Genomic DNA, 27,152 nt, shown 5'->3' on the forward strand with positions numbered 1-27,152 from the left:
CACTAGCTCATTGCAAGTAATATCCAGCAGAAATGCTTCTGCATGGTTGCAATATCAATGACACTTGCTGTGAATGTTCTGACAGCAGAAATTTTGCAGATTCCTTGATGCAGCCAGGTTGGTTTGAGCAGACTGTATTTACAGGCCTCAGTAAAATACTTTTTAACATGCAACAAGCTGCCATAGTACCATTTTTGTACAAAGTAACTGTTCAGATCTTCATGTCACCTCATGTAGGTTCAGAGCATGAAAGTGAAAGCCTTTCATTTCCACATTTATGACAACATCAAACATGAGATTAATTCTACTAATCTCACCACTCAGCTCAGAACACAAGTTAATCTTACAATCCAACTGAACACTTTGTAAGATAGGTGTACCTACTTGATACTGGAGAAATACGGTTCCCACACACATCACTCACTCCACCTATTGCCCGTGCATGGCTTTTGAATTCATAGGACAGGCATATTTCACATATTACAGTTTCCATGTACTGCGAACTAGCTGCATTTCATATCTGCAATTGACTATTTCCACGTACTGGCTAAGAGCTGGATCCAGCACTTAAAACAGTGACTTGGCCGACTTTTTTAACAATTTTATTTCAATGAAAGTATGTCAAATTGATACTGGTATTGGTATCTTAATAAATACTTTATTTTTCATAGGAGGAACAGATACTTCAGCCTATTTATTATGTGCAATTTTTCACAGCACAACACTTCTCACTCGATTTCGAATGAAGTATAAACTAAAACACCTTGTTTTTTTTTTCACATGTGATAAGTGAACATCTTAGCTTTGTAACTAACACCTTACCTGATAATTGCTTATCATGTTCTTTGTGAAATCTCACAATTAGTCAACATCAACACCTACAGTCCACAAGCCACCTTGGGGTGTATGGCAGAGGTTAGTTTGTGTGCCACTGTCACTTCCTCCCTTTTGTGTTCGAGCCACAAATAGTTTGAAAGAAGATTGATTGCAGGTAAGCCTCTGTGTGGGCTCAAATCTCTCACATTTTAACTTTATAGTATTTTACAAGACATACATAGAAGGAAGCAATGTATTTGTTGACGTACACTCTCGTAATTTTATCAATAAGCCACACTGTGATGCAGTATTCCTCTCTTGCAGTGTCTGCCATTAGTCTTTTTTGAACATCCCTGTGACACTTTCATGCTTACTAAATGAAGATGCAGTGAAATGCACTGCTCTTCTTTGGACCTTCTCCATTTGCTATGAATTCCATACTGAGAAGTAATACTCAAGAATTGGTCAAATGTATCTTGTAAGCTACTTCCTTTGTTGATGGACTACATTTCCTAAGGACTTTTCCTATGAACCTCAGTCTGGCATTTGCCTTACTCGTGATTACTTTTAGGTAGCTGTTCCATTTCGAATAGCTCTGTACACATACTCCTAGATATTTTACGGAAGAAACTGGTTCTGCAAGTGTATACAGTGAAACCCCTATTTTACGTTTTCTTATGGTCCAGACTCAAAAAAACACAAAATTGAGGAAAATGTTAAAACCCCACAAAATATGAGCAAAAACACTTGCAATTGGCATATATGATTACAAATCACAATCCTCTCCAATACTTTGTATAAAATCTGTCTAAGTGAAGGAAATTAAATGTTCAGTGCAATGTCTATACAATAATATGTGGTAATGAATTTCATCAATTCTTAAAAAATCACAGATGTGTAACCCAAGTATAATCTCACCGAAAAAAATTTCCGATATGCTACGCCTACAAATTACACATTCAAAACACACATTTTTGAGGGATCATCCTTTGTGCTCACCCAGAGAAAAGCAAAAATTAATGAGCATGTTGAATTAAACCCAAAACATCACAGCAGCTAAGTGGTTAAACCATAAGCATAAATGTGGACATCTGCTCAATGGCATACTTTGTCACCACTGTTATTATTCTTTAATGCTTTTCTTATGAGCCGCACTTCATATGCAAACCACTGTTAAAGTGTTATTTTAGGCTTTATGAGAGAAACAGAGACACAAAAAAGTTAGCTTACTTCCCCAATTGATGTTATAAGCTTATCAGAAGTCGGCTCAGTAAATTTTTGTACACCGTGTAAAACGTAAATTTGAAAGAAAGCTCAGGTGCTACAATTTCACTTCATACCCTCTATCACTGATGCCAATCTTTAGGATCTTCAGTGTGCGGTGTGTGTGGTGCAAAGTATACAAATGAGTAGTGTATGTAGTTGTTCCAACTGCATCATGTCAGATTTGAACACGAAAGTCGTTAAAATGTGCTATCAGAAAACCCTCATTCTACTTCCGTGTGACATCTCTGTCACAGCACATCGACAGAATTAAAAGTATATTTTCGGCACTTCACAAAATGCTTTCACCCCTACCTGCACTCCCGTCGCTGAAGGACCACTCCCCCTCTCCACACGTCCTGTAGGTGAGTTCATTTTATATGTGTTAGTGTGATGTGGAGGCTGCACTGGCTATTGGGTGACTTAACAAGTCATTGGGTGACTTAACAAGTCCGCAGCCAATAAGAGTTCACTCTCCGGAAATTGATGACATTTCCTCGATTATGACTGAGCATATTCTTCAAGACTCAGTATTTGAATTTAAAAGGTTGACAATTGATATTGTTTCTGAATACAGTACATGAGAAATACATGCAAAAAGATGAGACTGAGTTATAATTGGCACAAGAAAAGGTGGCAGCACGACCCCGTCATCATGTATTGGCTTGGTCCAGAACACTTCACATCGGCAGTCTTGTTTTTCCATTACCACTGCAATGTAGCAATAGTTGTATCATAACTGCAGGGTGAAGCTAAATGTTGCGAGCTATGTTGGCAACAACGATTGTGGATTACATCAGTTTTTCCTCCCTCACCTCTCCCCTCTCCACAATAGCCTAAAATATTCCCTTAATTCCACCACCACCTGTGGTGCAAACCATCTGTCTTTTGAGCCACTTATAACTTGTTCAACCACATCAAATGTCAATAGGAAGAAAAAGGGATGAAGTAGAGTGAGATATCGAGAAAGAACTTAGAATCAATGTAAACCTTACTAGGAAGAAATGTAAAATCGGGGCATTTTCAAAACTGATCATCTGTGTTTCTCACGGGGCTATGAAGTTATGGTGCAGAATCACGAACAACAAAAAATTGGAGAACGTAAAATCAGAGTTCCCCTGTAATCACACAATAAAAGGTCTTTCTGTCTATTATTCGCAATATGTTAGATACAATTACCAAATATGCAGCAACCTGATGCAAAATCATTTTGCGACTGGTTGCTGCATATTTGGTAATTTTATGGTTTACGGTCGCTGCATGACTTGGGAGCCACATGGAGCCCACCATTCATATGTTAGATGCGTTTATGTCAAGGCTGAAGGGTCAAGCACTGATCTTCTACAAGTCTTCCTACATTTCACTACCATTTTCTAGCATTGCAAATTCTCTGTGTAGATTATCATCATATGCAAAAAGCCTCACGGAACTTCTGAAGTTATCTACTAGATCATTTACATATAATGTGAAAAGTAGTGATTCTGTAACACTCTGCTGGGGTACATACGACATAATTCTTACAACTGAAGATCTCTCTCCATTCAGATCAATATGCTGTGTCCTGTTTGCTAGAAATTCTTCAATCCGAATCTGTCTGCTGATATTCTGTACACTCATTTTTTTTTCATTTGGCAGCTACGTGAAACTATACCGACTGCCTTCCAGAAGTCAAGGTACACAGCATCTACCTGGGTACCTCTGTCTACTGCCATCTGGGTCTCATGGATGAACAGAGCATTCTGTGTTTCACACAATCACTGTTTTTGGAACCAATATTTTTGGTTCCCAGAAATATCGTAACATGAGCATAAAACATATTCTACAATTCTGTAACTGATCGACGACAGAGTTATAGGCCTACAGTTTTCTGCATCCTTTTGACGACACTTATTGAAAGCAAAAATGACCTGTGCTTTTTCCCACTCACCGTGAACACTTGGTTCCTCCACTGACCTACGGTACACTGCTCCTAGAAGAGCAGCAAGTTCTTTCACATACTCTTTGTAGAATTGTAATGGTATCTTACCAGATCCAGTAGTCTTCCCTCTACCAAGCAATTTCAGTTGCTTTGTATCCCATGGTCACTTATTTTGATATAAGCCACTTCGTCATTCATGTGATGATTTAAAGAAGGCCCTACAGGACAATTTTCCTCTGTGAAACAGTTTTGGAAAAAGACTTAGTACTTTGGCCTTTCTTGTGTTGTCCCCCATTTCAATGTCATTAAGGTTCAAAATGGTTCAAATGACTCTGAGCACTATGCGACTTAACTTCTTAGGTCATCAAGTCGCCTAGAACTTAGAACTAATTAAACCTAACTAACCTAAGGACATCACACACATCCATGCCCGAGGCAGGATTCGAACCTGCGACCGTAGCGGTCAATGTCATTAAGGTCACAGAGTGTACGGATAGCTGGCTTCAATCGATTAACTGATTTAACATAATATCAAAACTTGTTAGGATTTCCTGTCAAGTGGATAGACATAATTTTACTTTTCAATTCAATGAATGCTTCACGCATGGCCAACCTTTTGCCAATTTTGACCTTGTTCAATTTTTGTGAAGCTCTGGCTATATTCAAATTTACAGCAAAACTATCTTTGCATTTGTAGCAGTTTTCTAACAGGGCTGTTGAAGCACAACAGGTCTTTTCATCCTTCACAACTCTGCTCGGCGCATACCGGTCTAAGTGTATTGTGCAATGATTGGTAAGTTAAACTCTCCATCTAAAATTATAACACGACCAGAAAATGTATGCGAAATGTTCTCCAATTTACCCCTCAACTGTTGTGCGACTAATGCTGCTGAGGCAGGAGGATTTATAAAAACATCTGATGACTATTCCTGATCCACCTGTAACACCTGTCTTATACCAAATTATTTTGCATTCAGGATCTATATAAATCTCACTAGATTTTATTGTATTTTTTTACATCTATAAACATGCCTTCGCCAGCATTGTTCAACCCACCTTTGCAATACATATTCCAAAACGAATTTTGAATTTCATTACTAATGACGTTTGGCTTCAGCCAGACTTCAGTACCTAGTGCTATGTGGGCACTGTTACTATTTGTATGTGAGATTAGTTCTGGCACCTAGCAACAGACACTACTGCAGTTAACTAGTACTATATAAACATTTTCTTTCTCTGATCTGCTATGACAAATGCTACTCTTTCTGGACTCAGAAGGCATCTGGTAAGGCCTGTGAAGGGGTTTCTTCACTCTAAAAATGCACATGTGCACACAACACGTACTCCATTACCCTAGTAACAGCTTGCTGCATACAGTATACACCTGACCTATTAACAAAAACCCTTCAATTCTACACTCAATAGTTGAGGTCAAAAAATTTGTATCCGACACCATCACTGAATTGTCTGAGCCTCTAGTTTAAATCTTCCACTCTGCTCCAAACCAGAGGGCCACTGCGCATTTGATTCATAAACATTGTACTGAAAAAGGAGAATTCCTGGCTTGTGTGTTTAATTACTGTGCTACCATCCTGTAAATTTGCTAAAAAAACACCAATGTATCAAAATATACCCATGTTCAAAGTCATGTATCTCAAAATGGGCACCTACCACATTACATTCATTAACACCATTCAACAGGGCACATTTACTTCTATTAGAAAAACTTATTTTCATTTTGGTGTCTCTTTGGATAAGGTGCAAAAATGTCACTTAAAATTTGGAATTTTGTTGATTATGTTTTCATTGTTTGAATATTCATTTTGCTGTTTATTCAGTGATTTTAAACCTGTTTGTGACAGTTTCATAGCTAAATTTAACCATTTAACTGTACTAGAGACTGCTACATAATTTTTGGGAAGGTGAATCCTTATTAATTTTATTTCTTTTCTTTATTTAGGACTCTACAATTTGATTTTAGTGTCTGAAGCATATCAAGTTGTTGCTAAAATGGAAGAACAAGATCAAGTTAATGTATGCAGTTTTGGAAATACTGATTCCCCATGCCATTTAACGACATACAGTGCCTTAAAAGAACTGAAAGCTGTAAAGCAACTTTTGTTAGAAGTGCAAGAATTACTTTCTAGACGGAGTGGTTTACACTCTACTGAAAATACTCAACTATGCTTCCATCATGAAGCTTTACTCCTAAAAAGATTTGAATTTTTGCAAAGATCATGCTGCAACCCATATGGCAAGAAAAACCACACTGCATGAAAAAGCTTGCGCTCAATCAACATAGAAACAGCTGACCTACTAAAAAGGATAGCCATGTCTGATATTAAACCAGCCAAAAAATGTGCCTTTCCTGTGGAAAAGAATTTGATACACTGAAATATTCACAAATGGACGTTAAATATCAGTGAGATGAAGATGATGAGACTAATGTTGGTCACAATTTGAATACAAGCTTAACATTTGTTGGAATATCACCATTAAAATTTCAACGAATTGGTGCAAGGGATACAAAAGGATATGCAAAGCACAAAATACAAGTTGAAGTGCAATTATTAAGAAAATTGCAGAAGTGGGAGGACATGATCCCAGTAAATTGGAGCAACCATCCACAAGCAAGGTATGATCGACTTGTTCAGATTACATTGAGTTGATCCAAGAATTGAAAGAAAAATATACATATATCAAATAATAATGAGAAAATTCAAATTTTGACCTTTGTTCCCCAAAGCTGGTCTATCAAAAAGACTATGGAAGAATTTTGTGTTTCAGAAAGAATGGTAAGGAAGGATAGAAAGTTAAAAGGTGAACAGGGAATATTGGCACAGCCAAACGTAAATGTGCGAAAAAGCTTTCTGAGGATGTGAAGGCAGGAGTCATAGAATATTTTTATGATGAAGAGTTTAGTCAGGTTTGTCCAGGAAAAAAGGACTGTATTACTGTTCGGATAGATGGAGAAAAGGTTAAAAAACAGAAATACTTATTGCTGAGCAACTTAAAAGAAATGTATGTTGAGTACCGCAATAAAAAATGGGCCGGAAATTGGATTTTCCAAATTTTGTGAATTAAGGCCAAAGTGGTGTGTGACTATAGACACAGCTGGTTCACATTCAGTTTGTGTCTGCACAATACATCAAAATGTGAAACTAATGTTGGCATATAGCCCAATAAAAGAAGATCACAAAATTTTACTGAGCAAAATTGTCTGTAATTTGGAAACAAAGGGTTGCATGCTTCATCGCTGTGAAGTATAACCAGGAACAGAAGCTCTAAATGAAAATTTGGAAAGCACTTTTGCAGATATTAATCCTGAGGATACAATTCAGTTCAAACAATGGACTCACACTGATAGAGATACACTTGAAACCAGAGAAATGACTGTTGAACAATTCACTGAACTATTAGCTACAAAACTACTACATTGCAAGCATCAGAGCAAGCATTTGCAGTTCACTAAAGAAGGTCTTAAACCAGAAGAATTGATTACATTAATGGATTTCACAGAAAATTACTCCTTTATTGTCCAAGACGCAGTGCAGGGATTCCATTGGGAAAATAGTCAAGCTACAATACATCCATTTGTCATTTACTACAAAGGTGATGAAGACCAAAGAGTGTCAGCTACTGCATAATCAGTGATTGCCTCCGACATGACACAGTTGCAGTGCATGAGTTTTTAATGTACTTGATTAAATCCCTTAAGTGCATTTTCAAAGAAATTAAGCATATTCATTATTTTAGAGATGTTCTGCAGCACAGTACAAAAAGTTTAAGAGCTTCCTATATCTTTGCCATCATCAAAAAGATTTTAGCATTACTGCCGAATGGAATTTTTTCAGAACAAGCCATGGGAAATCACCGTGTGACGGAATTGGGGGCACAGTTAAGCGTTTAGCAGCAAGAGCTAGCCTTCAACGCCCAATTGACAACCACATCTTAACACCAACTGATCTGTTTGAATATTGCAAAAAAAAAATGTTAATGACATTGAATTTATTTATATTAAAAAAGAAATTATTGAATATGCAAAAACTGATCAAGAGAAATGTTTTGAGGATGGAGGTATAGTGTCTGGTACAAGAGACCATCACCATTTTGTGCCAACTGATGAAAAGCGACTTAAGATTCACAGAGTATCAAATGATACATTATCCTTTACAGCAAATGTTAACCGAAATGCTAAAGTTGCTACTAAACATGTTGCCATTAATGAACTACAGCCTGGTCAGTATGTTGCTTGCGTTTATGATGGAAAATGGTGGATAGGAAATATCTGTGAAGTTTCATGAGAAGAAAAAGATGCCTTGATCAATTTCATGCATCCTCATGGAGCTGCTCAATCATTTCATTGGCCTACTAGAAGAGACATATGCTGGATCCCAGAACAACAGATAATTGCAGTCATACCAGTCCCAGCTGCTTCAATGATGTGGCAGCAATACAGTTTGCCGAAAGCAATAGCTTTGGACATCAGCGAAAAATTTAAAACATTTAACAATTGAAGAATTCTGTATTACGTCTTGGGAACCACAGAGACCCAAAAAATGCTTGGGAACCTGCTAGATACCCACATTCAGACTTGGGAACCTGCTAGACACCCACTTTCACGCTTGGGAACCTGCAGTAAAGAAACCCACCAGTAGCTGACCTTGCATGGTTATCGGGCGTGGCCCCTTGGCGATGGGGTCACCAGTCTTGAGATTGGTAGTGGCACAGCCACCATGGACCTACGTAACAATTTTCCGAATTACCAAAAAAGTCAATAGTTTAGGCGAATTTTTTGCACCTTGCCCAAAGAGACATCAAAATGAAAATAAGTTTTTCTAATAGAATGAAATGTGCTCTGTGAATGGTGTTAATGAATGTAATGTGGTAGGTGTCCATTTTGAGATACATAACTTTGAACACAGGTATATTTTGATACATTCGTGTTTTTTAGCAAATTTGCAGAATGATAGCACAGTAATTAAACACATAAGCCAGGCCAAAATTTGTGATATACTAAACCCCCAGACAGACAGTAGTTTGGCAAAAGACCAGGTCCATAGTGCACTTTCTCCACTACTTATGCCTCATTAAACTATGGGGCAAATTTCTCGCAACATAATTTGTTGCCCACTTTGAACTGAGATTATGCCAAATGCATTGCTTTCTGAACTCCACTTGCAACATTTGTGTGTAGAGCACACAAAGTTCTACTACTATACCCAGAAGCAAGAGTCTAGCTCTTTCACATTAGGAACAGTTGAATGCCAAACTTGACGATTTCTTCACTACTTCTCCGTCTCTGTAAAAGTGGTCTTCACAAAAATGGCTCTAGCACCTCAACCAAGTTACAGGTGAGCCTAAAACTTTGCATAAGTTGATGTAGGGCTCTCTGAAGATGGTCGAGCTGGGATCATCTTCTAAACTGGGGCACTTGACATGGAATGATGCCATTTTAAATACTGTTGTGTAGAGTAGGCATATAGTAAAGGCTGTCCTTCCTACAAACTGCATCGATATAACATTTCTTTTATTGTTGATGTTAGAGGTAGGCGAAATGCTACGCAGACAGCGGAACTGTACAGAGAGCGATATTCTGACAAGAACCCACCTTCCCAACAGATGTTTTTTCATCTTGTTGTGATGCTCCAGGAAACAGAAGTTTCAACTCATGACAATGCAATCATCGTAGCACTCACACAGACGAAGCTGCCGAAGTTACTGTTCTCGCTTCCGTTGCTATGAATCCACATGTGAGCACACAACAGCTTGAACACAAGATTGGCATTCCTAAAACCAGTGTACATCTTATTCTTACACGTCACCAGTTCCATACTTATCATGTACACCTACATCAAGAATTGCATGGGAATGATTTCCAGAATCGGGTACATTTCTGTCAGTCGGCACAGCAGCAAATCCTCGCCAAAGAGAAACTTCATCTCCAATGTTCTGTTTACTGATGAATGTTCCTTCTATTATTGGTTCAGCGACCATCCATGATGGTTTAAACAGGTAGAACATCAGCATCAATGGAGAGATAATGTCTGGTGTGGGATACTTGGTACTACAATTATTGGCCTCTATTTCATCAATGGTAGTCTAAACGGCACAGCATATGCCAACTTCCTCAGACAAATTCTTCCTCCTCTTCTGTATGAAGTTCCCCTAAGAACCAGAATGCTTATGTGGTATCAACACGATGGATGTCCAGCATATAATGTCTTGTGTGCACGTCGTGTTCTGAATCGAAGGTATCCTGCCAGATGTGTTGGTCAAGGAGGAACAGTTACTTGGCCTGCTACGTCCCCCAATTTAAATCCTCTGGACTTTTTCCTTTGGGGGATGCATTAAAGACGCTGTCTATCGCGATATTCCAACAACTCCAGAGGACATGCAGGAACGTGTTGTGCTTGCTTGTAATTCGCTTCAGCAGGCAACACTGGAAGCAGTAAATAATTCTTTCAGTCAACAAGTGCACCAGTGTATCGGTGTCCTGGGTCACCACTTTGAACTCCAGCAAGTGGACGAGTTTGTGATCCCAGGCTCAAAGTCAATGTTGTGTTATGTAAATAATAATGTTGTGTTTCAGTGAATGGTACACTGTGACACAGTTTTGAATAGGTCTTCAGGAGAAGAAATGAATTACTGAACAAAAAATACAAGGTGCCATTTAAGAAAGTCGTACCGCTGTTCATATCTTTGTAAAAAACAAAAGCTACGACGGCGGCAATCATGCTGACTGATGTCCCCCCTGATGGCTAAAGAGCATTTGCTTGAAACATTTTGTAATTTGTATCTGGACAAACAGTTATCTAGGGTGGTCAAGATAAATGGGACACCCTGTACATTAGTATTTTGTGTGGTGTTTGAACATGTGTTATTCTGCGTCTCTTGTACTGTAGCCTTCTTTTTGAGGTTATCAGGTACTGTGCCTCTTCAGTTATGTAGATAATCACACACACACAAATTACCACTCACATTTTTTGTTTGTATTATCACAAAAAATTCATATGCAAATAATGCATTTGAGAACAAGAATAAATCGTCGAAACAAGTTTTGCTCAGCATGAAAAAAAATGTGTTACCGGCGCTGTGTTTAAACTAAAAACATTTGAGTAATGCAAAGTGAATGACTGCATCAACTAGCACTACAAGTGGCCAAATGCCGAAACACACTAAATATGCTTCAACAAATGTGTCACGATGATCACAACAATCACGAAACTCCGTTTGCGCTGTAGAGTCAGTCTGGAAATGGCTGTGGCTGGTCGTAATATCTTTATTTGAACGAACCTAGTTACTCCCATCAGCCATCAAGCTAAATAGAGCTTGGTAGCAGCGAGAGATAAGGTACGAATTGTTTCAACTTTTATACGTTTATCATTTCAAATCCACTGAGTAGAATACCCTGGTGCGAAGAAACTTAAAACACTACTGGACGGCCAACATCATGCCAGCGTCATTTTTTCTCCACAAACATTTTTTCATAATGCGTAAATTGTGGGAAAATTATAAATATGTTGACACGAAATTGGGTGCAAATTAACATTGTGGACATAGGAAATTTGAGAGGTACAATAAAACATGTCATAAACTGTGGGAAAACGTAAATTCTGGGAACGTAAAAGTGGGGTTTATAGTAGATTTTTCTTAAAGCCAACCTGGCAGGGTCAAGGAATTTGAAACATTTCTGGTGTCTTCATAACTATGACAGATCATCAGCAGAAAGTGTCACTGATATTTAAGTGCCTCTAAAGCATTATAACCGCATACTTCTTTTGATCTGCTAGTCGATGAATGGATTCTACTCCAATTGGAAACCAGCATAACTTCAAGTACAACACAAACTCCATTCGACAGTTATTGAAGCAAGTCATCAGTACGAAATGTATGAAAGAAGAACCATAATATCCACAAACAAGTAAAGTGGTGAACGTAGTCCCAACTGTGTCTCATGGAAATGATGGAGTTGAAAGAGGTTATCCTGCATCAAGAGGATATCTTACAGGGGAGCAGGCATCACTGTCAGAAAAAACCATCAATTCAGTTATGACAGTGTATGATTTGTACGCACCTTTGCCCACCAACCAACCGCCAAGCCAAACCATTTGTTACCCCCATTTTGTGAATGGATCTTCATGTACAATCAATGGTCAATATAGACCAACAGACTTAAGAATTGAGTTAAGGATACAGCTAACATAGGGGGGGGGGGGGGGGATATAAATATCTGTGATATTAATTAACAACAGAAACAAGTAGAGAATACTTTGTAACAGGTATGTGCCTGAACAATACCTAATACATAAGGTACAAAATTTCGTCATTATTTTTACAGCTCTAATACTGAGTCAAAAGGAATTGTAAATAACCCAAGCAACATGTAAAAGCTATTAAAAAAACTGAAAGCCATTGAAAAAATTTGAAAGTCATTGAAAAAAATCAAATGTCTACTAACTTAAAAGACCTTCAGTCATTTCTTAGCAAAGTCAATTAGTGTGCCAAACTCATTCCAAAAGCTTGATCACCAGACCATTCAATAATTTACATAAGCAGGTTGCAAAATATGAGTGGTCCCAGCAGTGTTGGGATGCCTTTCAGAAGTTAAAGCACCATCTTCAATCTGCTGTGCAAATGAAGATCTAAACTTGTGTTACATTAAAGGAAGATGGACAAAAGGACATTGGGATAAACGAACACATATAAAAAGTGGCTAATTGCTTTCTTAAAGGAACATCTCCCACCCAATTCCCTTGAGGAGCTCTATACCTATTTTTCTTTTAAGAACAGGATCCATATCGACACAGTACATGCGCTATTGATGCTGACAATAGACAACTACGATGATGATGATGATGATGATGATGATGATGAGTGCCGAGCATGTCATAAACCTCATGCACACAGAGTACTAGAGTATGGGAAGACATGCACAAATGTGCTCACAAGTTAGCATGTCTACTGACCCGGCATCCATGATGACAAAGTACACATCCCACTCCCGCATATAAAATCAGTCAGCACCACGGCAACAATTCAACGTCTGACCAAAGGTGCAGTAGCCAGGGAAGTGCATACACGTAGTTTTCACCAGTCCATTCGCATGAGAGATGTGACTCATTGTCAGCAATGCCTGTTCAAAATCCCTTTCTTTCATTTGAATACCTAGTACCACAGCAAGTGAAAGTACCAACATCTTGCAGAAAACATTCACCACTGAAAAGACCCCAGAAAAAATAGTTTTGGAGAATGTCCCTCAATTTCCTTTTCATATGTTTCAGCATTTCTGTTCTCAGAATGACATAATGTACCTAAAAACAGCACTGTTCCACCCAGCCTCCAATGGTGGAGCCACACCACTGCCGACACCTTCAGTTGCAGATGTGAGTACCTCAGCCTCAAGTAAAGCCACTGAAATGGCACAGTTCCTGCCATACTACTGAATCACCTCAATCCAAAGATACATTCCGGCAGACCTGGTGAGTGGCCACTAACAGCAGACAATCTTTGACCTCTTGCGACCAACGAACACCCGGGTCAGTGCAGCCACCACCCCTACTACTCTCTGTGGGTAGAGGTCAGGGCTCACATCCTTGGAAGGGTACCTGTACAGCTACCCAGCATCATTAGAGCCACTCAGCGGAAGCTAATGGCACCATGCTGGTATGGCAAACAAACCAGTTGCACACAGACACCAGCAGATTCTACACTGAGGCAACCACCACCATCCCCGGAATCGGCTCAGCATAACTTCAGATGCCATATTGAGTAAGATGACATCTGTTGGACCGTCAATGTCAAAGTTGGTCCACCATGGAGTGGGGTCCTTTTCCATCTCCAGCACCGATGACTCCAAGCAGGGAGGCAGAAATCCAAACACCACCCAGCTCCAGCATCAAGACAGTGCCCTTGCAGCAAGCAGAGGACCGTGTAATTACAGATCGGCAACCGTCAATACCAATGAATTTAAAGATGACCATCGAACACCTTATGAGCTGCCAATCAACATCTGTCCCCTGCTGTTACAACAATACCACTACCAACTGGGACACATCCAGGTCTATAGGGGAATTAAAGTGGGGAGGGATGCTATCTACATCTGGTCATCTAACAGAGAGGTCAATAACCTGTGATCATGGCCTTCTTCTTCAATATTCTCAGAATAGCTAACTACACTATGGCTGAAGGACTTAGCGTGACAGCAGATCTATGGGTAACTCTCTTGGCTTGCTTTCTAAGACATGACAGCTAGGCACAGATTGGTTTTTGTGAACTGTCAATTTTACTTGTGCAGTGATCCAAACTGCACAATAACGTATATCTGTTACACCATAGCAGGTATAATAAAGGTTTTTTTTGTCATTATTCCACTTTTCAAAATTTCATTATAAGGTAAATGAGGTTAGGTAAAATTTAGCACATTCAATTGTTGGATTCAGATTGTACCTCTAATTGTGGCTGTGTATCACATTTGTAGGCATGAGAAAACTAAGGAATGCAGGAATCAAGATTTTCACTGTGGGGAATCATGATTTGCTGTAAATAAAATCCGGGAACACTTTCAATTATTTATTGCACAAGAACCAAACATTGTACAGATATTATACATATGTCATTTTAAAAAGAAACCATGAAAGTTTCTTTCATGTATACCGCCACAGCGCAGTTTTGTAATCTGCTGAATGTCAGCGCTAGTCGCAAACATGGCGAGTTTAGGTGCGGAGCAAGCTGTTTCATGAAATGGTCTCACCGATCACCAGATCTCACTCCGTGTGACTTTTTTCTGTCTGGTGTATATACCGCCTCCACCACGTGATGTAACAGGGCTCCAGGAGAGAGTACGGGAAGTGACTGCCACAGTCGACAATGCCATGCTCGAACGGATATGGCAATAATTTGATTACCGTACTGATGTCTGCCGGGTCACTCATGTTTCGCATATCGAATGTTTGTAAAAAAAACTTTAAGAGTTTCTCTTCAAAATACAATATGTATGACATCTATACAGTGTTTAGTTCTTGTGCAAAAAATAACTGAAAGTGTTCCCAGACTTTAGGTACATCCTGTATATTAAATATATATTTTTTCAAAAATCATACAAGTAGGACTGTCAGTGGCACATATAATGCAATCAATGGGGAAAAGCAGGATCATCCACGACAGGACAATATAGCAGAAACTAGGAATGAGGAAACATGGTAATGGGAATAATAAAGAAATTATGTGGAAGGTATCATCAGTTCATGATAGGAAAGAGACATACATACAATATCTTCAACATTTGTTCAAAAATGGCTCAAATGGCTCTGAGCACTATAGGACTTAACATCTGCGATCATCAGTCCCCTAGAACTTAGAACTACTTAAACCTAACTAACCTAAGGACATCACACACATCCATGCCCGAGGCAGGATTCGAACCTGCGACCGTAGCGGTCGAATGGTTCCAGACTGAAGTGCCTAGAACCGCTCGGCCACACCGGCCAGCTCCAACATTTGTTCTCAGCATATTTACTTACTGGTCTTTGGACAACATGAGGGCTTGATGCTAACATTACAGTTTGGATCTTGATATTCATCACAACACCATGCACTAGGTATGCACCGACCATCATCACACTGTTGTCTACCCTCACAAGGATCGGGACCTGCAGTATCACAAGTAACAAGGTACATTCACAAAATTAAGAAAGGTGATTATTTAAAGAACTCACTCTGAATCCTGATCACATATCAGTTGATCTTATTTTATTATCAACAGGAGCCATAAAGAAAGTTTGTGAAAAAAGGGGAGGGGAAGGGGAGAATGATACAACCAATTTACTTTATATCAACATCAGACACTGTTAAAATGTTACTGCTACAACCAACTGAAGATACCAAACAGATATCTCTAAGAAAAACTTATGAGACTTACACAGTGTTATGCAGCTGCAAACCTGATAAGTGTATTTATGAAAACTGATTTCCTACTTTCTTACTCCCACATTACATTCATCAGCACCTTCAAGTTTAAAAATAAAAACTTCAAAAACTATAGTTACGCCAGCAACATTTTTGTGGCCAACTGTGATACAAAAAACAGACATGCATCTACAAATATAGACTCTTTATGTATGAGAACTTGCTGCATGAAATGCTCAATTGTATTTCTATTCTGCAGTACACAGCTGATTAGTGTAAAAATTTCAGATCCAACAGCAGCCTGCAGTAAATGCTGCTAGTCCGCAACAGTACTGACTCAACAACCAAATCAATTTGGATTTCAAAAGGGGAAAAAACAATAAACACCATTAGGGAATTCACTGAAAAGATAAGCTCTGCTTTAAACAAGGGTAAAAAGGTCACTTGTAATTTTTTTGATGTGACCAAAGCTTTCGACTCAGTCAGTCACTTGCTACTTTTACACTGGGATCGTGGATAAGGCATTGCAGTGGTTCAAATCTTATTTGTCGGAAAGATAACAGATAGTTACTCTAAATTCAAATGGAAAAAAATCATTCTCGGACTGGACAAAGATTTGTACAGGGGTTTCACAGGACTCAATTTTAGGACCTTATCTTTTTCCAATGTATATAAATGATTTACCTGTAAACATTGATGTTCACTCAGTTTTATTCAAGATGACACCTCAGTTTTAATTGAAAATGACAATTTAGAACAAATTCACAATACTGTGGAAAACATAATGGGGAACCTAGAATTATGGTTTCAGCACAATGGATTAAAACTCAATGTCACAAAAACACAATTAGTGCAGTTCAGTGCTTAAAACATTAGCAACATCTCCCATACAAATAGTGCACGACAATCAGGAAATGACTGAAGCAAGTTATGTAAAATTTCTAGGTCTAAACCTTGACAAAAGTTTAAATTGGAAGGCACATGTACACTTCTTAGCACACAAACTAAACAGATTAGCTTATGCGATGAATGTCTTATCTGGTTCCACCCTTATGAACACCAGGAAGATAGTCGTCTACCACAGCTACTTTGGGACTATAATTCAATATGGAATAATTTTCTGGGGAAACTCTATAAACTGCCCAAGATTACTTACAATTCAAAACAGAATCATGAGTAACGTGTGTTTCGTCCAAAAAAGAACATCATGTCACCCATTATTTAAAAAATTAAAAATACTAACCATTCCTTCTCTGTACATCTATGAAACTTTTATTTTCATATATAAAAATCAAAACTCACTTGACAATTTTCATTTCAACCACAGTTACAGTACTTGCACAGACACAGCTTCCAACTTCCCTCTCATAATTTAAAATTTTACACTCAAACACCATTGTACATGGGATTAAAAATTTACAATAAATTAAATAACACAAATCTATTAAATATGCAGTTTGGCCCACTAAAAATATTGTTATTTAATATACTAGTGGGAAAATGTTATCATTCAATTGAAGAATTCATGCAGGACTGTTTGGTAATTTGAAAAGAAAAGAAACAATAAAGATTATGTATTGTATAATAAATTGTTAATGTAGCATATAAATTGTACTGCAAGCTGCAAAAAGACCACAAGTGTTACATATGTTATTGTCAAATTGTTGATGTGTAAAAATGTAGATATGCCTACTGAAAAACGTTAATTATTATAACCTTTTTAAGTAATCTGACATGTCTTCAGTACAAAAATCTTTGATTTGTAACTGTACGTTACGAGACAAGTAAACTACATTCCACATTCCGTCAACAGTAAACTGCAAACATTGCTTAAACATTGCTTACGGAATTTTAAAAACACATTGCTAAACATCTGTTTTAAAAATCACAATGTCCAAGAGTTCCAAAATCTGAAGGGTAGATAGTGGAGGACTGCAATTTATTCTGCAACAGGGTTCGACAAAATGTTTTGGCAAAACATATTCCACCATAAGGTGACTTAAGCACCAAAGTCACTTTGTACTTGCCCAATCAGTTTTATCACAAGTAATCATAATGTGTGTGTCACCATAAATCAGCTAACTTAGAATAACTTCATTTGAATTACATTTTCTGTGTGTGAACTTTGCCCATCTCCTTTCAATATCTAAATCTAATGGATTTATTGACAAAACCAATGGTTTATAAAAGAAAAAAAAGTTGTTTTCACATTCTATAATTGATTATGTAAGTATACTGACCACAATGAACTGGTGACTCATCAGCTCCATCCTTGCAATCAATTCGACCATCACACACGTATCTTCTCAGAATACACGCACCCGATGAACACAAAAACATTTTGTCAGCTGAACAGTGTGACTTTTCTGCAATTGAAAAAGAATGGATATACAAGAAGCTCCAAACTACTGTTGAATCTAGAATTGTATATTGTCAACTTAAATGGTAACATATAACAGAGTAAATTTTATAAATATAATGGCACTGTCAAGAGATCAATAAAATTGAACAAAGAAGTGAGGGAAGACCATTGGACTAACAATGGATGCAGAAACACAAACAAATCAAAAGGTTACAAAGCCAGGTCTGCCAGCCAACCATAGGTAGCCACAGACCGTCAGGGGATGAGATTATGGCAGGAGGAAACCAGACCCCAACTCTCAGGCTGGCAACACCATATTGCCTGGCCTCCAGATACAATCACACAACCCACACTGCCATACAAAATGTAAAACTAGTTTCGCTGCTTGGATGTTACCAAGTAAAACTGAAGGTAAGTCAGCTAGCTTCTAGGTTTGCTTTATCATATTTAATGGAGTCAGACACATCCTTAAAATGTGTGCCACTGATAAATTAGTGCTATAACTGCAATAATGTGGAATGGCTTTTTTAAGAATAGGACATTCTTGTGAGGGTAATGTGAAGTCAGGTTTTCTGAACAAAAACATCCATGCATGGGTTTCTTTATCATACTTAGCTGCTTGGTGGCAGCTACAGCATATCACTTTCTATTCCAGGACACTTGCTATCATTAGGATAGGACATCCAAAAGTCCGGACCTGGTGTCTCCAATTTTAAGATATCCTTTTTGATAGCCTCCTTGGCCAAACGACCTTTGCCTCCTTTCCTGATATTCCAATGTGACTGGGGGGGAGGGGGGGGGGGGGGGGAGTCCAGAGAAATACCTGTACCAGGGATAGTAGTGGGCGATGGCAATGCCACCTAGGTTAAGAAGGCCTGTGCACTGCCTGCAAGTAGAGTGATGAGTATGCAGAGAGTAGTCATAACAACAGCAAATGACTAGTGTTGTGTAGCATTGCACTGAACTTGCAAATGGGTCATTCCATGGCAAGTGGCCTGAAGGTCCCCACTCGACCATCTCCAATTTCGATGAAATTTTTACAGGATGTACATATAGACCTTACATGAAGCACTGCCAAATTACAGCTTCATAAGTAGTATGGTGGGGCCACTAGCCACCTTTCCGTAAAGGCTCGTTTTTTGACATTTCAACTGAAATGAATAAATGATCAGCTTTGTTTTACCACTGTTCAGGATCTAAGAGACTTGTTGTGCTGAAACTTTGTGATCCTGTTCAAATTTTTGGGTAGTACAAAAGGTCAAACTACGGTAAATTCATCATAGTGTGCAATCAAAGTGGCTCATAAATCTTGTCGTACCAAATTTTGGCTATACTTTATTGCCTTGTATCTACTGAAAGAGTAATTTTCTGAAGCTAATACTTTAGTTATCTGCAGCCTGCCAGCATGTCATAAAGCTCTGCAAGTGGTACCCAGATTGCTCAAATAATAACTGAGTTATCGAAGTTCCAAGTGTGCTAAAAAAATTTAATCAGTCAATTTTGACTCACTTTCAAAAAGGTCATATCGCAAAAGGGGTCACTCAAATTTTTCTCGGCACCATTGAAAAGAGCTCACCTTGTTTGATCAGAAAAATTGTTTTTATTTTGGAGACTTTGCATTTAAGAACAAACAAACTTATATTTTCATTACATTACATTTCTCGACATTGCGATTTAAATGAATAAATGATCAACTTTGATTTACCATTACTCAGGATCTAAGAGATGTGTCATGTTGAAACTTTGTGATCCTGTTCAACTTTCTGGGTACAAAAGCTTAGCTGTAAAACAAAGGGTCAGACTATGGTAAATTCATCATAGTGTGCTATCAAAGTGGCTCATAAATCTTGACATACCAAATTTTGACTATACTTTATTGCCTTGTATCTACTGAAAGAATAACTTTCTGAAGCTGATACTTTAATTATCTGCAACCTGTCAGTATGTCATAAAGCTCCGCAATTGGCATGGAGATTGCTCAAATAATAACTGAGCTCACCTTGTCTGATCAGAAAAAGTTGTTTTTATTTTGGAAACAGACCAGTTTAGTGTCAACAGTAGAGTTTGGTAACATGCTTCAACAATCAGTCTGAAGCACAATGTTGTGTAGTGAAGTGTGTTCAGATGTTGTGTGTGCCTTATTAAATGATGTGAAGTGTGTTGTCATTACTGGATAAACATCTTTTTAGTAAAAATTATTTCAAGATACAGGGTGACTCTTTAGAAATGTTTATCAGGTTATTTAATTTTTTTCTGTTGTATTCTCAAGGAAATTCCCTTTATCTATGATTGTTTAATATTTTTCAGTTGGAAATATACATCACTTCTGCTTTATCTAATATTGATACAAACAGCAAATGGGCACTTAAATTTAATTGTAGTGTAATGGATATCAACGAGGTTTCAGTACCATGTGTCATTGGCCTTGCAGATAATTCTGCATGTCATCTGAAAACACACACACATCAACAAGGCTTCATTCTAATCAAAGAATTTTCAGTAGAGCAACAGGAATTACTAAACCAAAGAAGTGAGATATGCCTTACTGAAAATGCAATACTTGTGGACAAATATGACTTTCTACAAAGATCTTGTAATCCTTTTGGTGCACAGAACCATTCTGTTAAAAAGGGTTTATGGATTGTCAATGTTAAAACAACAAAAAAATTGCAAGCCGTGACTAAGAGCAATGTGAAACCTGGTCAGAAGATCTGTCCAACTTGCAAAAAACAATTTTTAGCAAAGAAAGCAGAAAAATCACAATCAACTTCAAACCAGTCAGAAGACGAAGCATATCCAGAAGTATTAATCGATTCAAGTCTAACTGCTTTTCGGGTCTCCCCTCTAAAATTTCAGAGAGCATCAGAAAGGCATGTGAAAGGTCATGCAAAACAAAAAATAAGCGAAGCTCAAGAGGCAATTGTGAATAACAATGCTGCTGCTGGAAGATTCGCCCCAAAAGATCTTCAAACACCTAGTACAATTACAAGAAATGTCCTGATTGTGAAGATTATAAGCAGCTGATTAAAGAATTGAAAGAGAAGTTGCAATTGTCAAGGCAGCCTAAAAAATTGCAAATACTGACATTAGTACCACAAAGCTGGACTATAAAAGAGACAATGCAAGAATTTGGTGTTTCAGAGAGGATGGTAGGAAGTTACAGGCAGAAAATGGTGTATTAGCTCTGCCAAAGAACAAGTGTGGCAAGAAGATTCCAGATGCCGTAAAAGAAAGAGTGGTAACATTTTTTCAGAATGAAGAATTTAGCCGAATTTGTCCAGGTAAAAAAGACTGTGTGTCAATTAGAATAGAAGGAAAGAAATGATCGCTGCATATCAACTTCAGCATGGGCCTGAAATTGTATTTTCCAAATTTTGCTAATCGAGGCCAAAATGGTGCATCACTGTGGGTGCTGAAGGAACCCACTCAGTCTATGTTTGCACTTTACACCAAAATATGAAACTGATGCTTGCAAGACTCCAATTAAAGAAGATTATCAGAGTCTAACTGCTAAAACAGTGTGTGATTTGGAATCCAAAGACAGCATCCTTCATCGCTGTGAAATCTGTCCGCGAAAAGAACTACTGGAACAGTTTTTAGAAAGTAGTTTTGAAGACAGTGATCCAAATGATACCATTGAGTTCAAACAGTGGGTGCACACTAATAGAGATACATTAGAAACCAAGTTGAAATTTGTACTGAAGTTTGATATCATAAAGGCCCATTAACTGGTAAGTTTTCAGGTTTTTATCTGGTCCCCCAACAAAGCTATTGCAGGCCACAAAATGGAAAAATTAAAAAAAAAGAATATTTTTTAAAATAGTGTATTTTTTAAAGTGTAAGCTGCTCACCATTGATACTCTATAAAAAGTAACTATACTATACAGTGTAATACCAGAAAAAATATTAAAGCTGAGAAATTAATCTTTATTTGGAAAACTACAGTTCAAAAATTGAGTTTTTTAAATTTGTGGCTGATAACTTTGAACTATCAAAAATATATTAAAGAATACGTTCACCTAAGTGATAATGATGTTAATTTGTAGCCCAGAGCGTGTTGGACTAAATTCATTTTATCTGAAAGGCTTAGGACAATCCACAACTGAATAATTGTAAAAAAATGTAGATGCTTGCAAATACGAAAAAACTCATGCGGCCTGGAACAAATATGGTCGCCATTTCAAAATAATAAACAATAAATTTTTTAAAAAATATATTTTGGGGGAATTCACTCAGCAAATATAAAATTTTTCTCATATGGTCAAGCAACCAGTGCTAGACCACTTGGTACAGATTGACCCTTACAACATGTTGTTTCCCATTCCATTTTAGTTGCTTGCTTGCCGTGAAAGTCAAGCTTGATATGGAGTTCACTTGACATGAAAGTGAAACCTGATACAGAGCAAGAGTGTATCACTGTGTGCTTTGGCTGCTCCACAAAACATGTTTAGAGCGACTGTTTTGTTACTGATTTAGAATGCTGCATATCTGAGTGGTTATTACTATTCCCACCGAGCTGCTCATAGAAATTTAACGAGGTGTTGTGTTTACTTGTGCTGGATTAGTGGTTTAGCATACTACTGGCAAGGTTCTAAAATCTCATTTGAAAGAAAGGTAGAAAGAGTAGAGGTTTTCCTCTTACCATCAAGTTATTACAGCAGCAGCTCAATTTTGGTGTTTCATTATCTGACCATTTCAGAGTAACAATCCTGGTTTTTTTTTTTTTTTTAATAATGTGGCTTGGGAGAGAACATGTACCCTAATATGAATGGCCACACAAAGAAGTAGTTAATATAATTCAACTAATAATTCATAAATTACAAGAAATGTTCATTTGGGTATGATGCTAAAGCAAGAAACATATATGGACAGTATCTACAAGAATCTCTGCACACGTTTTTACAATGCTAGGGGTGAAATTGATTCTAAGTCATCCTGAAAGGCAGCCACACCTTTCTTCTGGGAAAGGCAACTTCACCCACCACAAGTGCTGCTCATTTTTCATTTTTCAGACAGACTATACCTCCATCACATTTCCTGTCAAGTTTTCTCTCGTGAGTACACAAAATAACTTCACTCTGGGGTTTTGTTTACACAGCATAGTTATTAAATGAGTAATTATTTTTGTATTAATCAGGTGTTGTAAATAAGAGAGCTTACTGCCAAAAATAAGGCCCAGTAACACGGCAGATATAAGTTTCGAAAGCATTATTGGAAAAGCAGCGATCTGATCAGATAATCTGAAGTAATAATCAGTCTCAATCACAATTTTTATTAAAAATACATGTCAGCGCTAAATAATTTCAGTTGCATCTAGATCATCAGACCATGTCTCGGGAATGCAAGAAAATAATTCTCCTTAGAGGGTAACAGGTGCAAAAATTATACAGTTCATCTACATAATAAAACACAATCCCAACAAAATGGAAAGTTTTAATACAATTAGGCACTGAGCAGAGACAATGAGCTGAGCACTGACAAGTGTCAGAGGACACCTGTGGCACACTACCACCTCCACGGCAACAGCTCGTGTCTCTATGCTTATGTTTGCTTCCACACCTTAGTTTGAATGGTCACACATCTCCCACAGATGGCACTTTAGCATTTTTACAACTAATTCCATTGGTTGTTTATGCATGTTTGTAGTTATGTTTTACAAACATAAAGTATTTACTACTATGGACACCTTACATTTATGTAATCTTTCACATCACATTCTATTTGTATCTAGATTGATATGTTCAGTTTTCACGTGTTATCATTGTATGTTAAGCACTATTAGCTCCCAACAAAGTCATGCAGTAGGTGATGGGCAGAGCTTCCCCTTTATAATATGCAGCATTCTGACACTATTTCACAGTTGCCGGAGGTGTCTTCCAACATTTACCAGTGCTCCACTCATCGCCTCTGCTCACCACCTAATGGTGTAAAAGCCTTTTCTATTTTATTATGATCATATATCCACACTTTATTATGTAGATAAATTTTATGATTTTGGTACCGGTTACTATCCAATATTAATTTTTTTTTTGCATTCCGGAGGCATGTCTGATGATGATTGTGATATGACTGATATTTGTTACCAATGACACGTGAGTTTCAATTATTAATGAAAACTGCTTTCACAACTGATAATTATTTTAAAATAGGCAGGTATGTCACACTTATTTTCAAGGCAGGCCAAGGCAAATAATGTATATCATGCAAGCATTCCTTTGTGTAAAATATCCAAATTCAATTCATAGCATCCAATTGTCTAAACTATGTTATGTGAGTTGTAACTAATGTGTTGTGTTGCATCATTCACAAATAGGGAACACTGTACTGTCTTCCTTGTCATGGAAGTTGAGACACTGACTATGCTAGTAAGTATGCAGATGTTAAGGATACTGCTCAGTGGGACACCATTCTCCTGTTTGAATCAAGACTCATTATCAAAATACCACTGTGACATGACAGACCATAAAAAAAGAGGGAATATATACTTCATAGTATCACAGGTAAAACTATCCAAGTGCATTACGCTTCCTTGCATTTTCATAAGCGTTCTCAGGATCAAGAAGCGTGTCTACAAATGTTGCCTGCATAAGAAAGAATAATATACAGGGTGTACAAAAATTGTGTTACGAAATTTTAACTTTGGATAGCTGATGCCAGTAGGAACCAAAATTACTTATGTTGTGTAGATCAACAACGCACAATTTTTAAACTACGGAAACTTGGCACCACCCGCTCTGATTGGCTGTGGGATTGCCCTGTTGCGATTTGTCAGCTGACGGGCAACACTATGGTTGTCGGTTTACACGTACAAATGTCCCTTGCCCCGTCATTGCCCCAACATGATATGCACACGTGTTGAATAGGTCTTTCGGTTTGTCTCCATGTCACCTCAGAGGCATTCACATGTAAGCTTCGCTTCGGAGCACACACACATCACCTGCGATGTAGTCACACAGTAGGCATGGTGGCACAGTATTAATTTAAAGAACGAGATATGATTTCTGTGTATGGACTAGCTGACAGTAATGCGCATTAAGTTCAACGGTTGTGTAAGGAACAGTACCCAGCAAGACGCCACCCATCCCCACAATCATATACAGCAATTCACTGACACCTTGATGAAACAGGCTCATTAGCGGGATATCATGGTGATGCTGGAAGACTTCGAACACGACGGGATGCTGCATTTGAAGAGACTGTTCCGTAGCTCTTCGAGGAAGCACCTACAACAAGTGCTCAAGAGGTTGGACACAATATCAGTTAGTCTGGGAGGTTTTGAGGGATGACGACCAGCATCCATTTAGTTTCTACCCTGTCCAAGACCTAAACCCTGTGGCAAACTATGAACACGGCCTTTACAACACTGGAAACATTCATCACTGGACAAGGGGAAATCCTCACATCAAGTACATCCATGGACACCACGAACGATTTTCATTCAATATTTGGGCAGGCATTGTGGGTGACCATCTGACTGGACCACTCCGTCTACCTCTTCAACTTAACGGGCTAAATTACCTTCACTTTTAACAAGAAACCCTACCCAGCCTCCTGGAAGATGTTCCCCTGGGCATATGGCTATGCATGGGGTTGCAGCGTGACGCGGCACCCACACGTAAGTCGTGCTGTGCGCAGATATTTAAATGAACTCTTCAACAGCCAGGTAATAGACAGTGGTGCCTGTAGGACACATGGCCCCTGCGATCACCAGACCTCATGCCAGCAGACTTTTTCCTGTGGGGGTTCTTCAAGGTTCTAGTTCACCCACCCAGATGCAGACCACATAGAAATGAAGAGGAATTAATGAATCGCATTCAACATGCCGCCAATCACATCAGGGCAATGCCAGGAATCTTTGAAAGAGTTTGGCAAAACATCGTTCGACATTACCAAGCTTGTGTCGTGTCAGAGGGTTGCCAGTTCGAGCACCTGCTTTAAGTAAACAATGTCCTAGCTACAAAAATGGCTCTTTTCAAGGCTGGCACAATTTGTAAAAGATTTTCTGTACGCAAACTAACAGCTGTTGACAGGTTCGTTCCTGGTATGTCTTATCATGAAACTACAATGGATGTGTCGGGACTCCGGCGGATTCGCCACCAGGCCCCCAGAGTGGAAGGCTGACGCAACCACCACTGAGCCTTGGATAAATTGCGATCTCCGGTAGGCAAAGCATTCGCGGTCATGCGTTGTCCAGAGCAACTGGCAAAAGGGCAATTCTACGGCCAATCGAAGTGTGTGATGCTGAGTTTCTGTAGTTTCAATACTGGCATTAGCTATCCAAGGTTAAAATTTTGTGACACAATTTTTCTCCACCCTGTATAATTGCCTACACAAGGTTATCAATGGTGGAACAATAGAATACATATGGAAGGAACTGCCAGTGGACTACACAGAATGTACTGTGTGATCATCAGCAATAGCAAACATTTAGGTCCACAAAAAATTATCCTGAGCACAGCAGCTGAAAGACAATACAACAGCCCACGCCTCTGCCCCATCTCCAAACCCATTGCTATGTAGCAGTGAGACAATAACTGCTGCATGACTTCTGTGCTTGTCATTCCTGGCATATATTTGAATGAACTTTTCGAATCAAACTGTATTACATGGGAATCCAGAAGAGTTGCAAACAAGAGACCCATATTCCCTGATGCCTATACAGCTCCATGACTACAGAAGGCAGAGAAATATTACTAGAGGACTGAAAATCACTTATCTGGGCAGATGCATCATATATCGAACTGCATGTCCACTATTCTATTTTAGATTTCAAGATGCCTTTTGTGACAAATGCATGGTGAAAGCTTAAGGAAATTCTGATGTTCCGAGAACATTTTAATGACATTGAAAAGGTTTCTTTGGATGGGTATAAAATTTTGCTAAATC

At 38.3% G+C, this 27,152-nt stretch overlaps 1 protein-coding gene across 1 annotated transcript in view; it reads right to left on the minus strand.

Moving 5' to 3' along the window:
- Positions 1 to 27,152, minus strand: part of LOC124711399 — a 78,932-nt gene that overhangs the window by 39,657 nt on the left and 12,123 nt on the right. The window contains exons 4-5 of the mRNA XM_047241454.1: positions 18,145 to 18,270; positions 15,520 to 15,648 (exon numbers count right to left, since the gene is read on the minus strand). Of these exons, the coding sequence (XP_047097410.1) occupies positions 15,520 to 15,648; positions 18,145 to 18,270 (255 nt within the window). The remainder of the gene's footprint in view (positions 1 to 15,519; positions 15,649 to 18,144; positions 18,271 to 27,152) is intronic.

This window comes from Schistocerca piceifrons, chromosome 8 (assembly GCF_021461385.2).
Source record: "Schistocerca piceifrons isolate TAMUIC-IGC-003096 chromosome 8, iqSchPice1.1, whole genome shotgun sequence".
Taxonomy (NCBI): domain Eukaryota; kingdom Metazoa; phylum Arthropoda; class Insecta; order Orthoptera; family Acrididae; genus Schistocerca; species Schistocerca piceifrons.